This window comes from Perissodus microlepis, chromosome 13, assembly GCF_051167445.1.
Source record: "Perissodus microlepis isolate ML-2025 ecotype Zambia chromosome 13, ASM5116744v1, whole genome shotgun sequence".
NCBI classification, from domain to species: Eukaryota; Metazoa; Chordata; class Actinopteri; order Cichliformes; family Cichlidae; genus Perissodus; species Perissodus microlepis.
This window is the reverse complement of record NC_140473.1, coordinates 11,323,915-11,337,620: the sequence shown is the minus strand read 5'-3', so window position 1 is coordinate 11,337,620 and position 13,706 is coordinate 11,323,915. Positions and strand designations below refer to the sequence as shown.

Genomic DNA, 13,706 nt, shown 5'->3' with positions numbered 1-13,706 from the left:
AAATAGCAGCGGGGCCTCAGTCTGTCTGTGGGGCATAGCTGGACTGGCCATCGGGCATACCAGGCATTTGCCCGGTGGTCATTTTTCGTTTTAAATGGGCCGACGTTTTGTTGTTGTTGTCTTTTTTTCCATAACCGTGTAAACAGTGAAAGGTGGCGGATTGGACAGATGCTGGCACACGTGTAAAAATAACTCAATTGTTTGGTAGTGGCTATGGTGGAGCTTACACGGATTCAGTAAAATTAGCAAGTGGTGGAGGCCAGCAGGTGGATGGGGGAAAGGACTGGAGGTGGAGAGACCCAAGGCGGCCGCCAGTCCGACTGTCAGGTGAAATGAGCTTCAGGTAAGAAGTTATGACCTGCAGTCTATCTGGGTCAAACCAAGTTTAGGTGTAGTTTATTTTCGTTGTGCTAACTTTTTACAGTCAGTTACAATAACTGGTACTGTGTACTAGCTAGCATGATGGAGTTTCTGTACAGTTGGGTGGGTGCTATGATGTTACTGGTGAACTTTATTTTATTCATAAGGTTAGTTAGTAGAGTTGCCTACTGTCCCATAAAAAACGGAATCCTCTGGTATTCAGAGTTAATATTATGCGTTTTGTATTGAGCTGAAAATAAACGCGATTTGTCCCGTACTTCAGCTACAATAAAAAAAAAAGACACAAAGCTGGAGTTATTCTGTGTCTTTATGCTGTCAGCTGCCTCTTCTTCTCTCACTCTCCCCCCTCCCTCTCCTGCTGCTACTTCAATCATGAAACTGATCAATGATCAGCTGATCGGCGTTTCTGCCACAAGTCCCGTCTCTCTTGCTTGTTTATCTCCCGCTTTGCGCCAGAAAGAGGAAGAGGTCGCGTTAAACAGCAGAAGCGCCTTTAAACTTGATAAGCTGTTGTTAGAATTTATTTAATATTACTTTCTAGTATCAGCTGATGTTTGTTGGAGCCACGGTCATAAAAGCTGCTGGTCATGATATCGGTTTGGTTATCTGGTGAGAGGGAAACATGAAGATGAAACCAGGAGATGTCCTTACTGAATCATCAGAGCTGAACAGGTGATGGAGAAACAGGTTTACCTTTTAGGTGACATGAATGGGTTGAAGGAAAGCTATGAACTGTTTCTGAGAGACAACTTACACCAGGATCCTTTTCTATGTAGCTGACAGCTGGTAACTGTGCAGGGGCGGGTCTAGCAAAGTTTTGCCATGGGGCCAGGTAGAGCATTAACAGGGAAAGGGGGGCACAAAGAAATACTTTTCTTTCTTATTCTCATTTAAAATTTCTAGCTTTTAACAAATAATTATCCGAATCTTACAACCAAAGTTTTCATCTGATGTCAAATTGATAGAAATCCATTATTGTACATAGTAAGTTTTTTTCAGGGTCCCAACATAATTTCTTCAGAAGAAAGTACTGTACATGATGCCAGTATTTTCCCACATTTTCTAGATACTGTACTAGTACTTTGTGTAAAATGCCATCAAAAAGTCAGTTAAGTTTTATTCTTTCTCACCTGTCTTTCTGTCTCCTTTCACTTTTAAAAGGTTGCCATGTTAGAAAAAATATTTTGCCCTGCCATGCTGTTTATTGATGTGGTAAATAAATAGTTGATGAAAATATCACTAAATCTGTCATTTATTATTTTTAATATTCAGTAATGGTCATGTCTCACCTCTAGTCTTCTCTGTTTTAATTTCAGGTTTCCACCATATGTTGTAGATAGTTCAGGAAGTTAACTCAACCAAGCAGTCTTTGGGTTTCGGCTAAGTACTGTTTAGAATAGCAGAATAGGGAGGATGGTGTAGGTTTAAGTTTATTAGATTGATACATATGTACCAACAAGACAGTGTACATCACTGTCACAACGACGTTTGTTTTCATTCAAAGGCTTTATGGTTTTTCCTATAATACCTGGTGGGCCGGTCTCTAGTCAAAATGCCCGGGCTGATTTTTTGTCCCAGTCCAGCTCTGCTGTGGGGTAGTCCAGTTTACTGAAGAACGCCTCAGGCTGTCCAATAAATATAAATATCATGCTTTATTGCAGCTTGAAAAACTCCATGCCCTTGGCTACAAACCAGCACTGCTTCTTGGGAAGAAGAGCAAAAAAGGAGAACTCGGATATGAAATATTAACCCCTGGCTGCAGACTAACAGCCTATGTTCAGGAATCCCTTCAGAGGATGGGCTGATGTTATGAGTACCTTTGTAAAGGTAAGATTCAGATCCTGCAGTTTTAAAGTTATGATTTATGTTTAGTGTCTAAAAATATTTTCTTATGTTTACCTGTTAGAAGACCATTTTACTGTAAAAACAGAAATTCAATCATCAATCCTTCTCCCATTTTCACATAAGCAGCACATCATTTATAAGTGTTGGTTTCTTCCTCAGCAGTAGTTAACAACATATGGTGGCTTATTTTTCCTTTCCAAATCTTGAGTGACAGCCACTTTTGCTGCTGTCACGCTTAAAGATAGAAAGAAAGCAAAGTTATCAAAAGACTGATCTGCAGATTGCAGCTACTTAGACAACTGACAATCTGTTTGTGCCTGTTTTCTTCCTTCATTGATATATGTGTAACTGATACATGTGATGTGTAACTGATACATGTGATGTGTGAATGAGAATCTATGTTAATTAAAGTAGTATTAAAGTACTTACACACTGTAAATGGCATAAAATCAAGTGATGGTGTAGCTTAATAAAATAGTGATGGGTATAGATAACGTTGCATCGGAACCTTTGTGGATATTTAAATGTTAGTAATCTGGGCAGAAATGATCACATTTTACTTTAGTTTGTTTAAAGAGCACATTGTACACGGGCCTTGAAGAAAAGGTATGTAGTCTTAAGCACGATGTTTTGGTGGAGTCAGGGGTCTGTAGCATTTTGCACTTCCAGTAGACTGACGTTTGGTCATCATCATCATCATCATCACTGAGTCACAACATCTTCTCCTTCACCCTCACACTTTAACTCCACTCTGTTCCCTTTCATACGTCATATATACTTAGTCTGCTACAAACCAGGAGGCGTAAAGCAGGATAAAGTTCAAAGTTTGACCCATTGTGTAAACTAACTCGAATGATCAACAACCAGGAGGAGGCAACGATTATGGAGCCACGGGAGGTGAGGACCATGCAGGTGGAGGAAGTGAGGAATGTAATGGAGAAGATTGAGCTCAACAAGGGACAGGATGACCCACTGAGCACTTCACAGGGGCAAGTGGAGCACGCAGGCAACAAGACCAGCAAAGGTGATTTGTATGTTTGTATGTATTGTATGCTTTATATTTGGAGTCCAGGCTGAATTTTAGAGGAGTACCTGATGGCTGAAACAACAGTAATTTATGTTCCCTGACCAAGGATCAAGGAACATGTATTTTACACCAGTTGATACATGTACAGTCAAATCTATTGAATGTTGATATTATTACATTTAATGTAACCATTTAAAATGATTTTGTTTTTGTTTTTCTCCTAAAATCACATATGTCAACACAGGATCCACCAGGGGGAGATTTTTTTCGTGAAAGCCACAAAAAGACAAAGATGGGTATGTCATTGTTTGTGGAAGTATTTAGAATAGTTTGATACACTGTAGTAGAGTGTGTATGGTAGTGTATGGTAGATTCGATTCAAGGAACATTATCATATGAAGATGAAAACAAAAGTTGTGCGATCTCTGAAAGTGTTTTGTTTATTTGCTTTTTGTTTGTTTATTGTTTATGAAACTGGTGACTTGGCTGTGATCTTCAGTCCCAGAAGCATCAAGATCCAGACCTAAGAAGAAAAGGCCACTAGTAAGTATGCTTTTGCTGATGCTTTTAATCACCACAGCTCATTTCATTCAGTACAAATACCTGTAGATATGTGATGATTCCAAGTTTACATTACACTAATGGCAGGAAACTGCATACATGTGTCACCTTATACACATACCACATACTATAGAATTCAGTCCCCTTTGCTTTTTGCAGTCTTATTGCAATATATAAGTACTTTTAACAGATGATGCAAGTACAGTTAAATGCATTCACTCCAGTAAAAATGCTTCTAACACAATGCTGTTGCAAGCAGCAGATTTTCTTTTTCTGTTGTCGATGTAGATTAGATAGAACGTTATTAATCCCTCGGGTGGTTCCTCCGGGAAATTCAGTTTCCAGTATCAGAACACTGACAGAAGTTGCATATTACAGAGTTAGAATATCAAGTAAAGGGGAATGAGAGTATGAGCATAAGCAGAAAAATATAGCACATATACACATTTATAAATACAGAATATATAATAGGAATAATAGTGAAATGTACTCATTAATGAGATGAAGACAGCTAAAGTCTGTTGCACAGTGAGACAACACTACAGCTTAGTTGTTCCTGCCCTCCTTTGTCCTCCTGTTTCCCCTCCCTCTCCCCTCCAGCGAGGAATTAACCAGTTTGATGGCGTGTGGGACAAAGGAGTTTTTAAGTCTGTTGGTCCTAGACCAACCTGTCGCTGAGCAGACTCCTTTGGTTGTTTATGAACCTATGCAGAGGATTCCCAGCATTGTCCATAATGTCCCGCATTTTCTTTAATGTCCTCTTCTCTGCCACTGTCACCAGAGTGTCCAGCTTCATGCCAACCACAGTGCTGCTTCCCCAGCACACCACAGCATAGAATAGTCCTCCGGCAACCTCAGGAGCTTCCTGCAGATGTTGAAAGACCTCAGTCTGCTGAGGAAGTACAGTCTGCTTTGGCCTTTTTTATACAGGTGCTGTGTGTTGCATGACCAGTCCAGTTTGTTGTCCACCCACAGCCCGAGGTACTTGTACTTGTTGACCACCTCCACCTCCTCTCTCTCTATCTGAACTGTCAGTGGACCCGGTCTGGACCTCCCGAAGTCCACAACCAGTTGCTTGGTCTTTGAAGTGTTGAGTTGCAGGTGGTTTGTGTGACTTCATGTAATGACGTTTCTCACCAGACTCCTGTACTCCTCTTCCTGGTCATCCTAGATACACCCCATGATGGCTGTGTCGTCCACAAACGTCTGAGATTCAGAGTTGTAGCAGACGTCAGAGGTGTACAGGGTGAAGAGAAGAGGGGACAGCACAGTTCCCTGTGGTGCTGTGATCACCAATGTGATGAACCAGAATGAACCCCTCAGTTTCTTGCACCGTCACAATGAGGCTTTTTCCACCAAGCCTCTGAAAAACACTGGCAAAGGAGCTCCTCCGGGCTTTTACCACGTCCAGAATGTGGGTGCACACACACATCTGCACCTACACACACTAACTGTGCTTCAACGATTTTATTCCAACTCAGTTTGTCAAACCCTTTTTTTTTATCTGTTGGAACAGATTTCTGTCAAAGTTACAAAGTCTTTTATTGAGCACATCAAGAGCAAGCCCGTCGTGTTTGAAGTGTTCGGCCACTACCAGCAGCACTCGCTGCACCTCCATGGCCAGGACGTGAACAGGTTGGTGGGGGTCAAACAGCAGATCCAGTCATGCAGTGATAATTCATATTTAATGCAGCAGATTTTGTTAGAAATGTGTAGACGATTGTATTCTAATCACATTGGCTAATTTTATATGCATATATAAATAAAATGTATTTTTATTATGTCAACAGTCCTCCAACAGCATCCAGGAAGTACTATCCTATTCCCATCCGTTGCTTATAAACTGTCCTGAGGAGACAACTTCAGGGTCAATGACATATCATTCACACCAAAGAAGACGTGAATAGAGCAGTTTTCAAGTGTAATAACATTCCTCTCTATCATATTGAGTATAGACGAATGCAACTGTGAGCTTTAGCGATTAGCCCGTTTCAACAGGACCGTGATCCCGATGTGTGAGACAGCAGGGTGCTGCCACTGGTAGTGTTTTCACGTCACCTATCCATCCTCCATTTAGTCACCCAAAGAATGTAGTAAATACTCCTCACTTTTATTCATCTTCTCTTAAATGCAGACAAATTCCAGCTTGATAACGTTGAGCTTCTGTGTGTGTGTGTGTGTGTGTGTGTGTGTGTGTGTGTGTGCCAGTTGCAGCCTCCAAATTGAACACCATCACCAAATCCAACCTGGGTCAGTGTGTCAGCAAGTACGACCTGCTGGTCTGGTTTGAGATCAGCGAGCTGGAGCCCACTGGAGAGTGAGTATCCACCTGGAGTGTTATATTCACGCACAAGCTTTAAAGGAACCATAAAAATTATCTCCACGAAGAATATTATCATTTGGGATGTTGTGTCACCTCCTCCCTCCATGCACAGGTACATCCCAGCCATCGTGGATCACAGTGGAGGCCTGCTCTGCCATGGTACCTACCTGCTGCACCAGGTACAGGATTGGTGCACATGTTTGTTAGAGTGAATTGTTAAATGTTTGTCATTTTTATGTTTACCATTTGTAGATTGTTTTAAGGAATTCTTTCTGTCCTCCCCTCCCCAGATTCTCGAGAATCTGGATGGGGGGCAGTAGTGTTTTTAATCACAGGAACATCCTTGTGAAGCTCTGTTTGATGTTGGTAAACTTCCTCCCCTTTGTATGGCTTCACTGTGTTATCTAGGGTGAACCATCTAGGGTGTGGGGGAGACTACCCTCTTTATGACCAAGGATGTTCCTCCTGCTTTTATGCTATATGACCCTTTGATCAGCAGGAGAACACACACACACACACACACACACACACACACACACACACACACACACACACACACACATTCTTACTTAAATACAGAAGTTCACACATATACATACAATGCCTTGTCTGGGCGTGGCTTTGTTCTGACGTGTTTTGTGTGAACTGTGTCTCAATAAAAAGGGCAGCAAGGGAGGTCGTCGTCGAGGTCATTTTCGTGGTGGACACAGGCCTCCCTTGTGCAAGTGATTGATCGATCGACTGTCTTGTTTTCTTCATGATGAATAAGTCTCTAGAATTAGCGGGGCTTGTGGAAACACAGACCCAACAATGTTGTTTTCTTATTACTCACACAGTGGTAACTGCTTCCTTTGTACACAGTTGAATCTCTTCTTTTAAAGCGTAATGTTGCTCTAGCTGTGCTCACTGTGATCCTGAACTCCTGTTATGTTTGCTGCAGGGGATCCAGCAGAGGATCACAGTGACCCTCATCCACGAGAAGGGCAGCGAGCTCCATTGGAAAGATATTCGTGAGCTGGTTGTAGGTGAGCAGCCTACCTTTAGGGTTTAGTCGTACTATACCTCTGTGTAGAAAACAACAAACCCAAAGCACAGAAACAATGTTTTATAGTGTTTGTGTGCTTTTGATAGAGGAAGACAGGACAGAACATCATTAAAGGGATTTGACTTTGTGAGATCACACTGAAAACGCACCACTCGGTTCACTCTGAGATATTTTCAGTCTGGAAAGATGAATCTGTCGGGCTTTAGGCTGCTTCTCACTTTAAGCAGTTCATGCTGTAGCTGTAGCTGATGGACCAAAAAATTACATTTCATATTTTAGACATTCAGCTGCTGACTCTGAAGCCAACAGGCTCTTGAGTGTGGATGGTTGTGTTGGTACTGGATGCTGTGATAAAACAGCTGTTCTGATCTGTCTTCATTCATGCCTGTCGATATTAAGCCTCCTAAGCTCCAAACCAGTAAAAGCGATCTTTGGAGGAAACACCCTTTTTAGTACTTTTCTGTATTTGTTTGTGATTGTGTGACACTGAACCATAGTGCTATGTATATCCTCTGTAACACTCAGATGTTTCCAGATCAATGTTTTCCCCCTCAGCTGTTTCTCACTATAAAGTCTTACCTCAGTAACAATGAGGCCAATGAGGCACCAGCAGAGCATATCTGGCTCTCAGTCTGTGGCTGATAGTGCCCCCTGCTGTTAATAACAGGAACAGTGCAACCTTGTATAGAGCTCATAGTGATGGTCTTACGATTGCTGCTGCAAGGCAGTCATTTGTATCCATGTGTGCTGTATATTCTGAGCATATGCAGTTATGTGAGCTCTCAGGTTTTATGTATCAGGACATAATTTAAAAAAAACAATCAGGTCCTTAGTAGGTCTTAATATGAGGTAAATGCAACCTCAGATGAACAACACATAACACATTATACCAGGTCATTATTTATTTAACAAACACTGAGCCGAAATTCAGATGTGGTGTTTAAAAAACTAAGTACATCCAAGACTATTTCCATAATTAGTTAAGAGGGTCAGTATCAGCCAAGTGCTAATCAAAACGCAATAGATCATCAGTAAGTGTAACCACTACTGTCAGTTTGCTGGTGTGGCGTATTCAGGTAAGTGGTAACATAGTGAGGATTAGAGAAGCAGTTGTTGATACCCACGAATGTGGGAAGGCTTTGAAGTCCATCATTTTACAGCAAGAAAGATTATTCGCAAGTTAAAAAATTCAAAGACTGTTTCCAATCTTACCAGGAGTGGACGTCCCAGAAAATTCACCCCACACATCTGAGGCTCTACAGGCCACAGTTAGCATGCTAAATGTTGGAGTTCATGGCAGTGCAATTAGAAAAAGACTCAACAAATATGGCCTGTTTGGAAAGGCTTCCAGGAGAAACCATTTTCCCTCTAAATACAACATGGCAGCATGGGTTAGGTTTGCAAAGTTGAAAACCTAAGCCCTAATGCACAGCTTCAACATTGGTGAAAACCAAACACGGCATATCAGACAAACAGGTCATACCAACGGTTTTGCTCGGGTGATGATTATTTGAGCTTTTTTGCTGCCAAAGAACCTGCAAAGTGTCCAGGTCACTGAGTGAGCCATGAAGTACTCTAGAGTCAAAGAGATCATCGTTGGGTCAGTGACTCCAGAGCGCAGCAGCAAAGCAACAACAGAGTGGTGCTGCAGTGGCTCAAAGTTGAGACTTCAACATGATTGAACGTTAAGAAAGCTGTGAATGAATAAATATCTGCAAACTTTAATGAACCGAAGAAACATTGTAAAGACAAATGGGCCAGAAATCCGTCCACACTGCTGTGAAACACTAATAAAAAATGATTACCTCAAGTTTTTGCTGCTAAAGTTGGTTCCATCAGCTGCTGAATCACAGGTATAATGCTGATGTGGTGTAATAATCTAGATCCAGATCCTTAAACTGCTTTTTCACGTGTCTGTAAATGAATTTCTTTCTTATCATTGTCCCGATTGGTGTCGGCTGACACTTGACACTCTGTGGCTCCTGATTTGTCTGTTGTCAAGGTCTCACCTCAGTGCAATTCCTCACGTTTTGTCATGATTAAAGGATGAATGTGAACACCGCTTCAGTCACTGCGTTCACTTCTTGATATGTCAGAACTGTGCTCACGTCACTCCCTTTTTTTAACAACATGACACACTGCTGTAAACAGAGACCCTGTAATGTTAGCACCAAGTAGGACTTCATAAAAAATAATGCTGTCAAGCTAACTTTTCCTCTTTCTGTCTTTTTCAGCACTTTCTATCGCTTTGAGGCAGTGTGGGACAGCTCCCTGCACAACTCCCTCCTGCTCAACTGCGTAACTCCCTATGGAGAGAAGATCTACATGACCTTATCTGCGTATCTGGAGGTCAGCCGCTGCTCCGCCTTGTTGTACCTGTTTTTTTACGTGTTTTTAAGTCTCTTGATGTCATCGTGTCTAACACACACCCTTTATCTCCTCTTTACAGCTGGACCATTGCATCCAGCCTGCCATTATCACCAAAGACATCTGCATGGTCTTTTACTCCCGAGACGCCAAGTTGTCCCCACCCCGTTCTCTCAAGAACCTCTTTGGGACTGAATACTCCAAAACTCCTGACTGGTAAATCTGGGCTGCTGCACTGTGGCCATCTCTGTTTCACAATCAAAGATATCTGCCCTGTTACAAAGTTTCCTTCTTTCCTTAGATAGCCTCATCCTAGAGCACCAGTGGGAGCTAGAGAAGATGGAGCAGCTGCAACTCAAAGACCAAAGTGCTATTCTAAAAAGGGTTTTTTAGAGTACAGACTTTACATGACTAACCCTCCCCTCTTCTCCCCACCTCACATTCGTCCCCATCTTTCGTCCAGGTGGATGAAAAGACCCGTCACCTTGTGGCGCTGAGAGAGAAGCTGGGAGAGGCGGCTCCCGTGGGAACAGCTCCCACCACCAAGTCCCTGAGCGAGTCTCTGTCCCCCAGCGTGAGCTGGGGCACTCTGTCCACGTCCACCTCCATCTCCTTGCAGATCTCAAGCACCACCTTTGAAAGTGCCATCAGGCCGAGCGAGAGCAGCGGCTACAATTCCGCTGACATGGAGAGCTGGTGGATCGTGAGAAGGAGCTGGCCACCAAGGTGAGAAAAACGTCGGAGGCAGGATAGACGTAAAACTCTCCCTGCAGATCTAAGCTGGTGAGGCGGCGCGGCGGCCTGACGAAGAACTGATCGGGCGGAGCGGTACGCGGGAAAACCACCGCTTCCATCCTTTCTGAAAAGCCTTTGAAAATACAGAAAATACCAAGTGTTAAAACTTATTCATCATTGTGATTCTTGATGGTTTTCTCTTGTAAGTAGACTTGTGGCTTAAGTCTCTTTTCATGCGACTGAAACGTTGAAGTTCCACAGAACTTTTGCCTCCCCGCTTCCCTCCAGCAACCCCGCTGCCAGCTCAGCTTTCCTCCTCTCTATTCCCTCCCCTCAGCTTTTTGTGTTTTCGTTTCGATGACAATGTTTGGGTCTAATTTTGTTCCGCTTGGTTGTCATTCCCAAACTCCCCTAACTAAGTAGCATGTTGTAGTTGTCTACTTGTGTGTGCACAACTCTTTAGAAACTTTCCGTTTGCCAATCATCTGTACAAAAGAAAATGTCTCTATCGGTATTATTTGTCTCCTGAAATGAGTTTCATTCTATTTTGGGTTTTTTTGCTGTTGGTTTTTTATTAAATTAACATGCTCGCGTGACACCTGCAGCAGTCCTCAGGAGAAGACCAGGTTTGCTCAGTTTAGAACAAAAAACAAAAATGAACCAAATCAGCCAGCTTACATTTGAAACCATGACGAAAAAATCTACAGATATCTCCAAGTGACGTGTTAGTTTACGCTCTGCTACCTAAACTATAGCTGCTAATAGATTTATAGGGTATTCTTCTTCTCGCAGTGAATTTGCATCAGGCTGAACCATCTGTGAAACAAAAACTCAAAGTGGTAATGAACTTTGACAGGAGAGCCTCGCCCGATTTCCTCTGTCATCCACGTCATACTTAGATCCTCCTCAATCTGTGTACATACACCGCCTCTAAACCCCCGATAGTGCCAGTGTCAGTTAGTCAGTCAGTAAGTACATATAGATGAAAAACAAAGCTCTGACGTGACCTCGGGTCAGCCAACCTGACGGTCAGAGAAACAGAAACGTGCTGGATTGTGGATCTCTGAGCTGAACATCAAAGATGCACCTATGCACAGATCAAGTCTCAAAAGTGCAATGTACCTCATATACATGTTGATGCGAAGCGCTGCCAGAGCAAACGTTTCCACTTCATTTGCAGAGGTGTTTTTATTTTGGATTGTGTATTTATTGTTTGCAATGTTTAAATATTAGTTTGCAGCTCTTTGCACATATTAATAAAAGGTTCAACTAACTGATCATTTAAAGTCTGTGCGGTTTAGTTGTTCCACTCATATTAAACCAAATGATGGTGTGGTGGCCTGTTCTAGTGTGAACTAAGAGAGGGTTTGAATGTAAGAGAGGGGGGGAAGGAAAAGGAGACCTAACATGTAACCCCTGCACCTCGACTGAGGAGGTGAGTTACATTAGTGCTTCCTCTTTATTAGAAAGCGGGTTGAGTGAATTAGAAGTCTGTTATTTTTTTGGAGGAGATCTACTCATTAGTCATGCGAGGCATCCATCTGAACTCTATCAAAATAAAGGTGTATTTGAACTCATTTTAATTTTTTCTAATATCAGAGATATAGGACTATACAAAGTAGCTGGTGACATCTAAAACGACAGCAGACTTATTGTGTCTTTCTTCACCTCATCACTTTTTTCTGTGTGTGTTTTTCTGTTGATGCCTTTCAAACAAAACTAGCCATGATATTTTCCCCCTTCCCCCTCTGACAATTAATATCAGTTAACCCCGCCCCCTTTCAGATTTGTTCACCAAAAGAAAAGAAAAAAAAAAACGTCATTAACGCTGTTTATTATTTGTCAGACCGGTTTCATTTTCATACTTTGTAAATATCTATGTTGTATGGAGCTTGAACTAAAATGTAAATATGTTTACTGTATTTGTAATAATTATAATCCATTCGCTGTACAGCATAGATGTGTCATGCAGATATCCTAATTCTGTGTATGGTAATCTTGCACCATTGAACTGTTAGTGAATGAGGCAACAATAAAAGTGTGAAACGTGCATTAGCAGATCAAGTGCTGCCTGCTTATTTCCTGCTTTATGTGAGCTTCTGCTGTAGTTTATTATGTGCTTTTAGCCCCAAGAAACCACCCTTTTACTGTAGCGCACAATAAGATCTTCTGATGTTTGGTGTCATCTTCCTGTGATCTCCTGTGAACAGGTGGATTAATTCATTTCAAGTTTATGTATGTATATGTATGTATGTGTATTAAGGACCGACACAGACAAAGAATGAATCAGACAATGAAGCAACGTCCTTTTTAAATGTTTATTTATAAACAGGATAAAACCATTCAAGTATTGAGTCATGAATAAAACATCAACCTCTGATCTGCTAATTGGGAAACAGAGGATGTCAGTGTATTTTTCAGTGCTAGTCCAAATTGAGTGAGATGACTTTACATTTGAATAGATTGGATTACAAGTTATATTTGGTTTTAATTGAATGAGTTCAGTTTGATTTAAATCAAGCCAATTCACAACATATAAACTTGAAATATATGGTAAGATAAAGGTTGTGCAATAATACAGAGAAAGCCCCAACAATCAAATGACCCCCTATGAGCAAGAACTTGGCAACAGTGGGAAGGAAAAACTCCATTTTCGGCAGAACCAGAATCAGGGAGGGGCCATCTGCCTCCACCGGTTGGGGTAAGAAAATGAAACTAAACTATAGGAAGACAAAGAGGAAAGATGTTCATGATATATATGAAACTTTCCGCTAGCCCTGACTAAAATATTGTTTTTGACAGGAAAGTATTGTTTCATTCATGTTTATTCCACGAGGTGGACAGCAGGAATAAAACAAACCAGATACTAAGAAATAAAGTATACAATGAAATTTTCTCGATATGCTAAAATTCCCACTGAGACTGGATAAGATTATTCTAAAACTGGTCAAAATACAATTCTCTTCATGCACAGAAATCCCACCCAGTCCCACAACCCAGGACGAATATTCCTTGTGTGTTCTTGAGCTGGACAGAAATTCCTCTTGCTGAGCGGGGTCCACGCCAGCCTTGTGTCAGGCAGACGAGGAGCCTCCTGTCCCAGTCTCGTCCGTCCACTGGGTCCATCACATCCCAGCCCAGTTCGAATTCTGCATTGGAGTCCGTCGCTCGATACCACCGCGGCTCCCCTCACGTCATCACCTGTAAGTAAAAACAAATAGGAGCCAGAACCATCATCCCGGAAGCTGCCCTGGCTTATAGCCATGGCGACCCTCTCCCAACACGGCTGCACCCAGTGAAAAACAGTGAGACACTACTCACAAATGCAGGCAGTGGTATACATCTGCCCTGATGTCACTCACACACATTGTCTCCTACTGTCGCCGTTCCTGCTGTCGGGACTGGGTCACCACATCACGCTG

General features: G+C 42.1%; 2 protein-coding genes and 1 long non-coding RNA gene across 3 annotated transcripts; all 3 read left to right on the top strand.

Moving 5' to 3' along the window:
* Positions 1-91: 91 nt before the first annotated feature.
* Positions 92-3,209, top strand: LOC146374747 (uncharacterized). Its single transcript, XR_014801900.1, has 3 exons — positions 92-343; positions 2,043-2,208; positions 3,094-3,209. It is a non-coding gene; the product is annotated as an uncharacterized LOC146374747 (long non-coding RNA).
* A 378-nt stretch (positions 3,210-3,587) lies between these two features.
* LOC146374746 (kinesin-like protein KIF1B) lies at positions 3,588-5,998 on the top strand. Its single transcript, XM_084949478.1, has 3 exons — positions 3,588-5,228; positions 5,331-5,449; positions 5,605-5,998. The coding sequence occupies exons 1-3, from the start codon at positions 5,115-5,117 to the stop codon at positions 5,654-5,656; spliced, it is 285 nt and encodes a 94-aa protein (XP_084805604.1). The 5' UTR covers positions 3,588-5,114; the 3' UTR covers positions 5,657-5,998.
* Positions 5,826-10,184, top strand: LOC146374745 (kinesin-like protein KIF1B). The gene is made up of 6 exons (XM_084949228.1): positions 5,826-5,829; positions 6,023-6,131; positions 6,250-6,316; positions 7,078-7,162; positions 9,417-9,531; positions 9,632-10,184. Exons 1-5 carry the CDS (start codon positions 5,826-5,828, stop codon positions 9,482-9,484), a joined length of 333 nt encoding a protein of 110 aa, XP_084805354.1. The 3' UTR covers positions 9,485-9,531; positions 9,632-10,184.
* Positions 10,185-13,706: the final 3,522 nt, after the last annotated feature.

Bases quoted from the DNA above. Each gene is read 5' to 3' on its own strand.
- LOC146374746 (XM_084949478.1), top strand. From the start codon at position 5,115: ATGAACCAGAATGAACCCCTCAGTTTCTTGCACCGTCACAATGAGGCT. The intron at 5,229-5,330 runs GTGGGTGCACAC...CTGTTGGAACAG, and splicing joins GCTTTTACCACGTCCAGAAT to ATTTCTGTCAAAGTTACAAA. The intron at 5,450-5,604 runs GTTGGTGGGGGT...TTATGTCAACAG, and splicing joins CATGGCCAGGACGTGAACAG to TCCTCCAACAGCATCCAGGA.
- LOC146374745 (XM_084949228.1), top strand. The intron at 6,132-6,249 runs GTGAGTATCCAC...CTCCATGCACAG, and splicing joins GAGCTGGAGCCCACTGGAGA to GTACATCCCAGCCATCGTGG. The intron at 6,317-7,077 runs GTACAGGATTGG...TGTTTGCTGCAG, and splicing joins GTACCTACCTGCTGCACCAG to GGGATCCAGCAGAGGATCAC.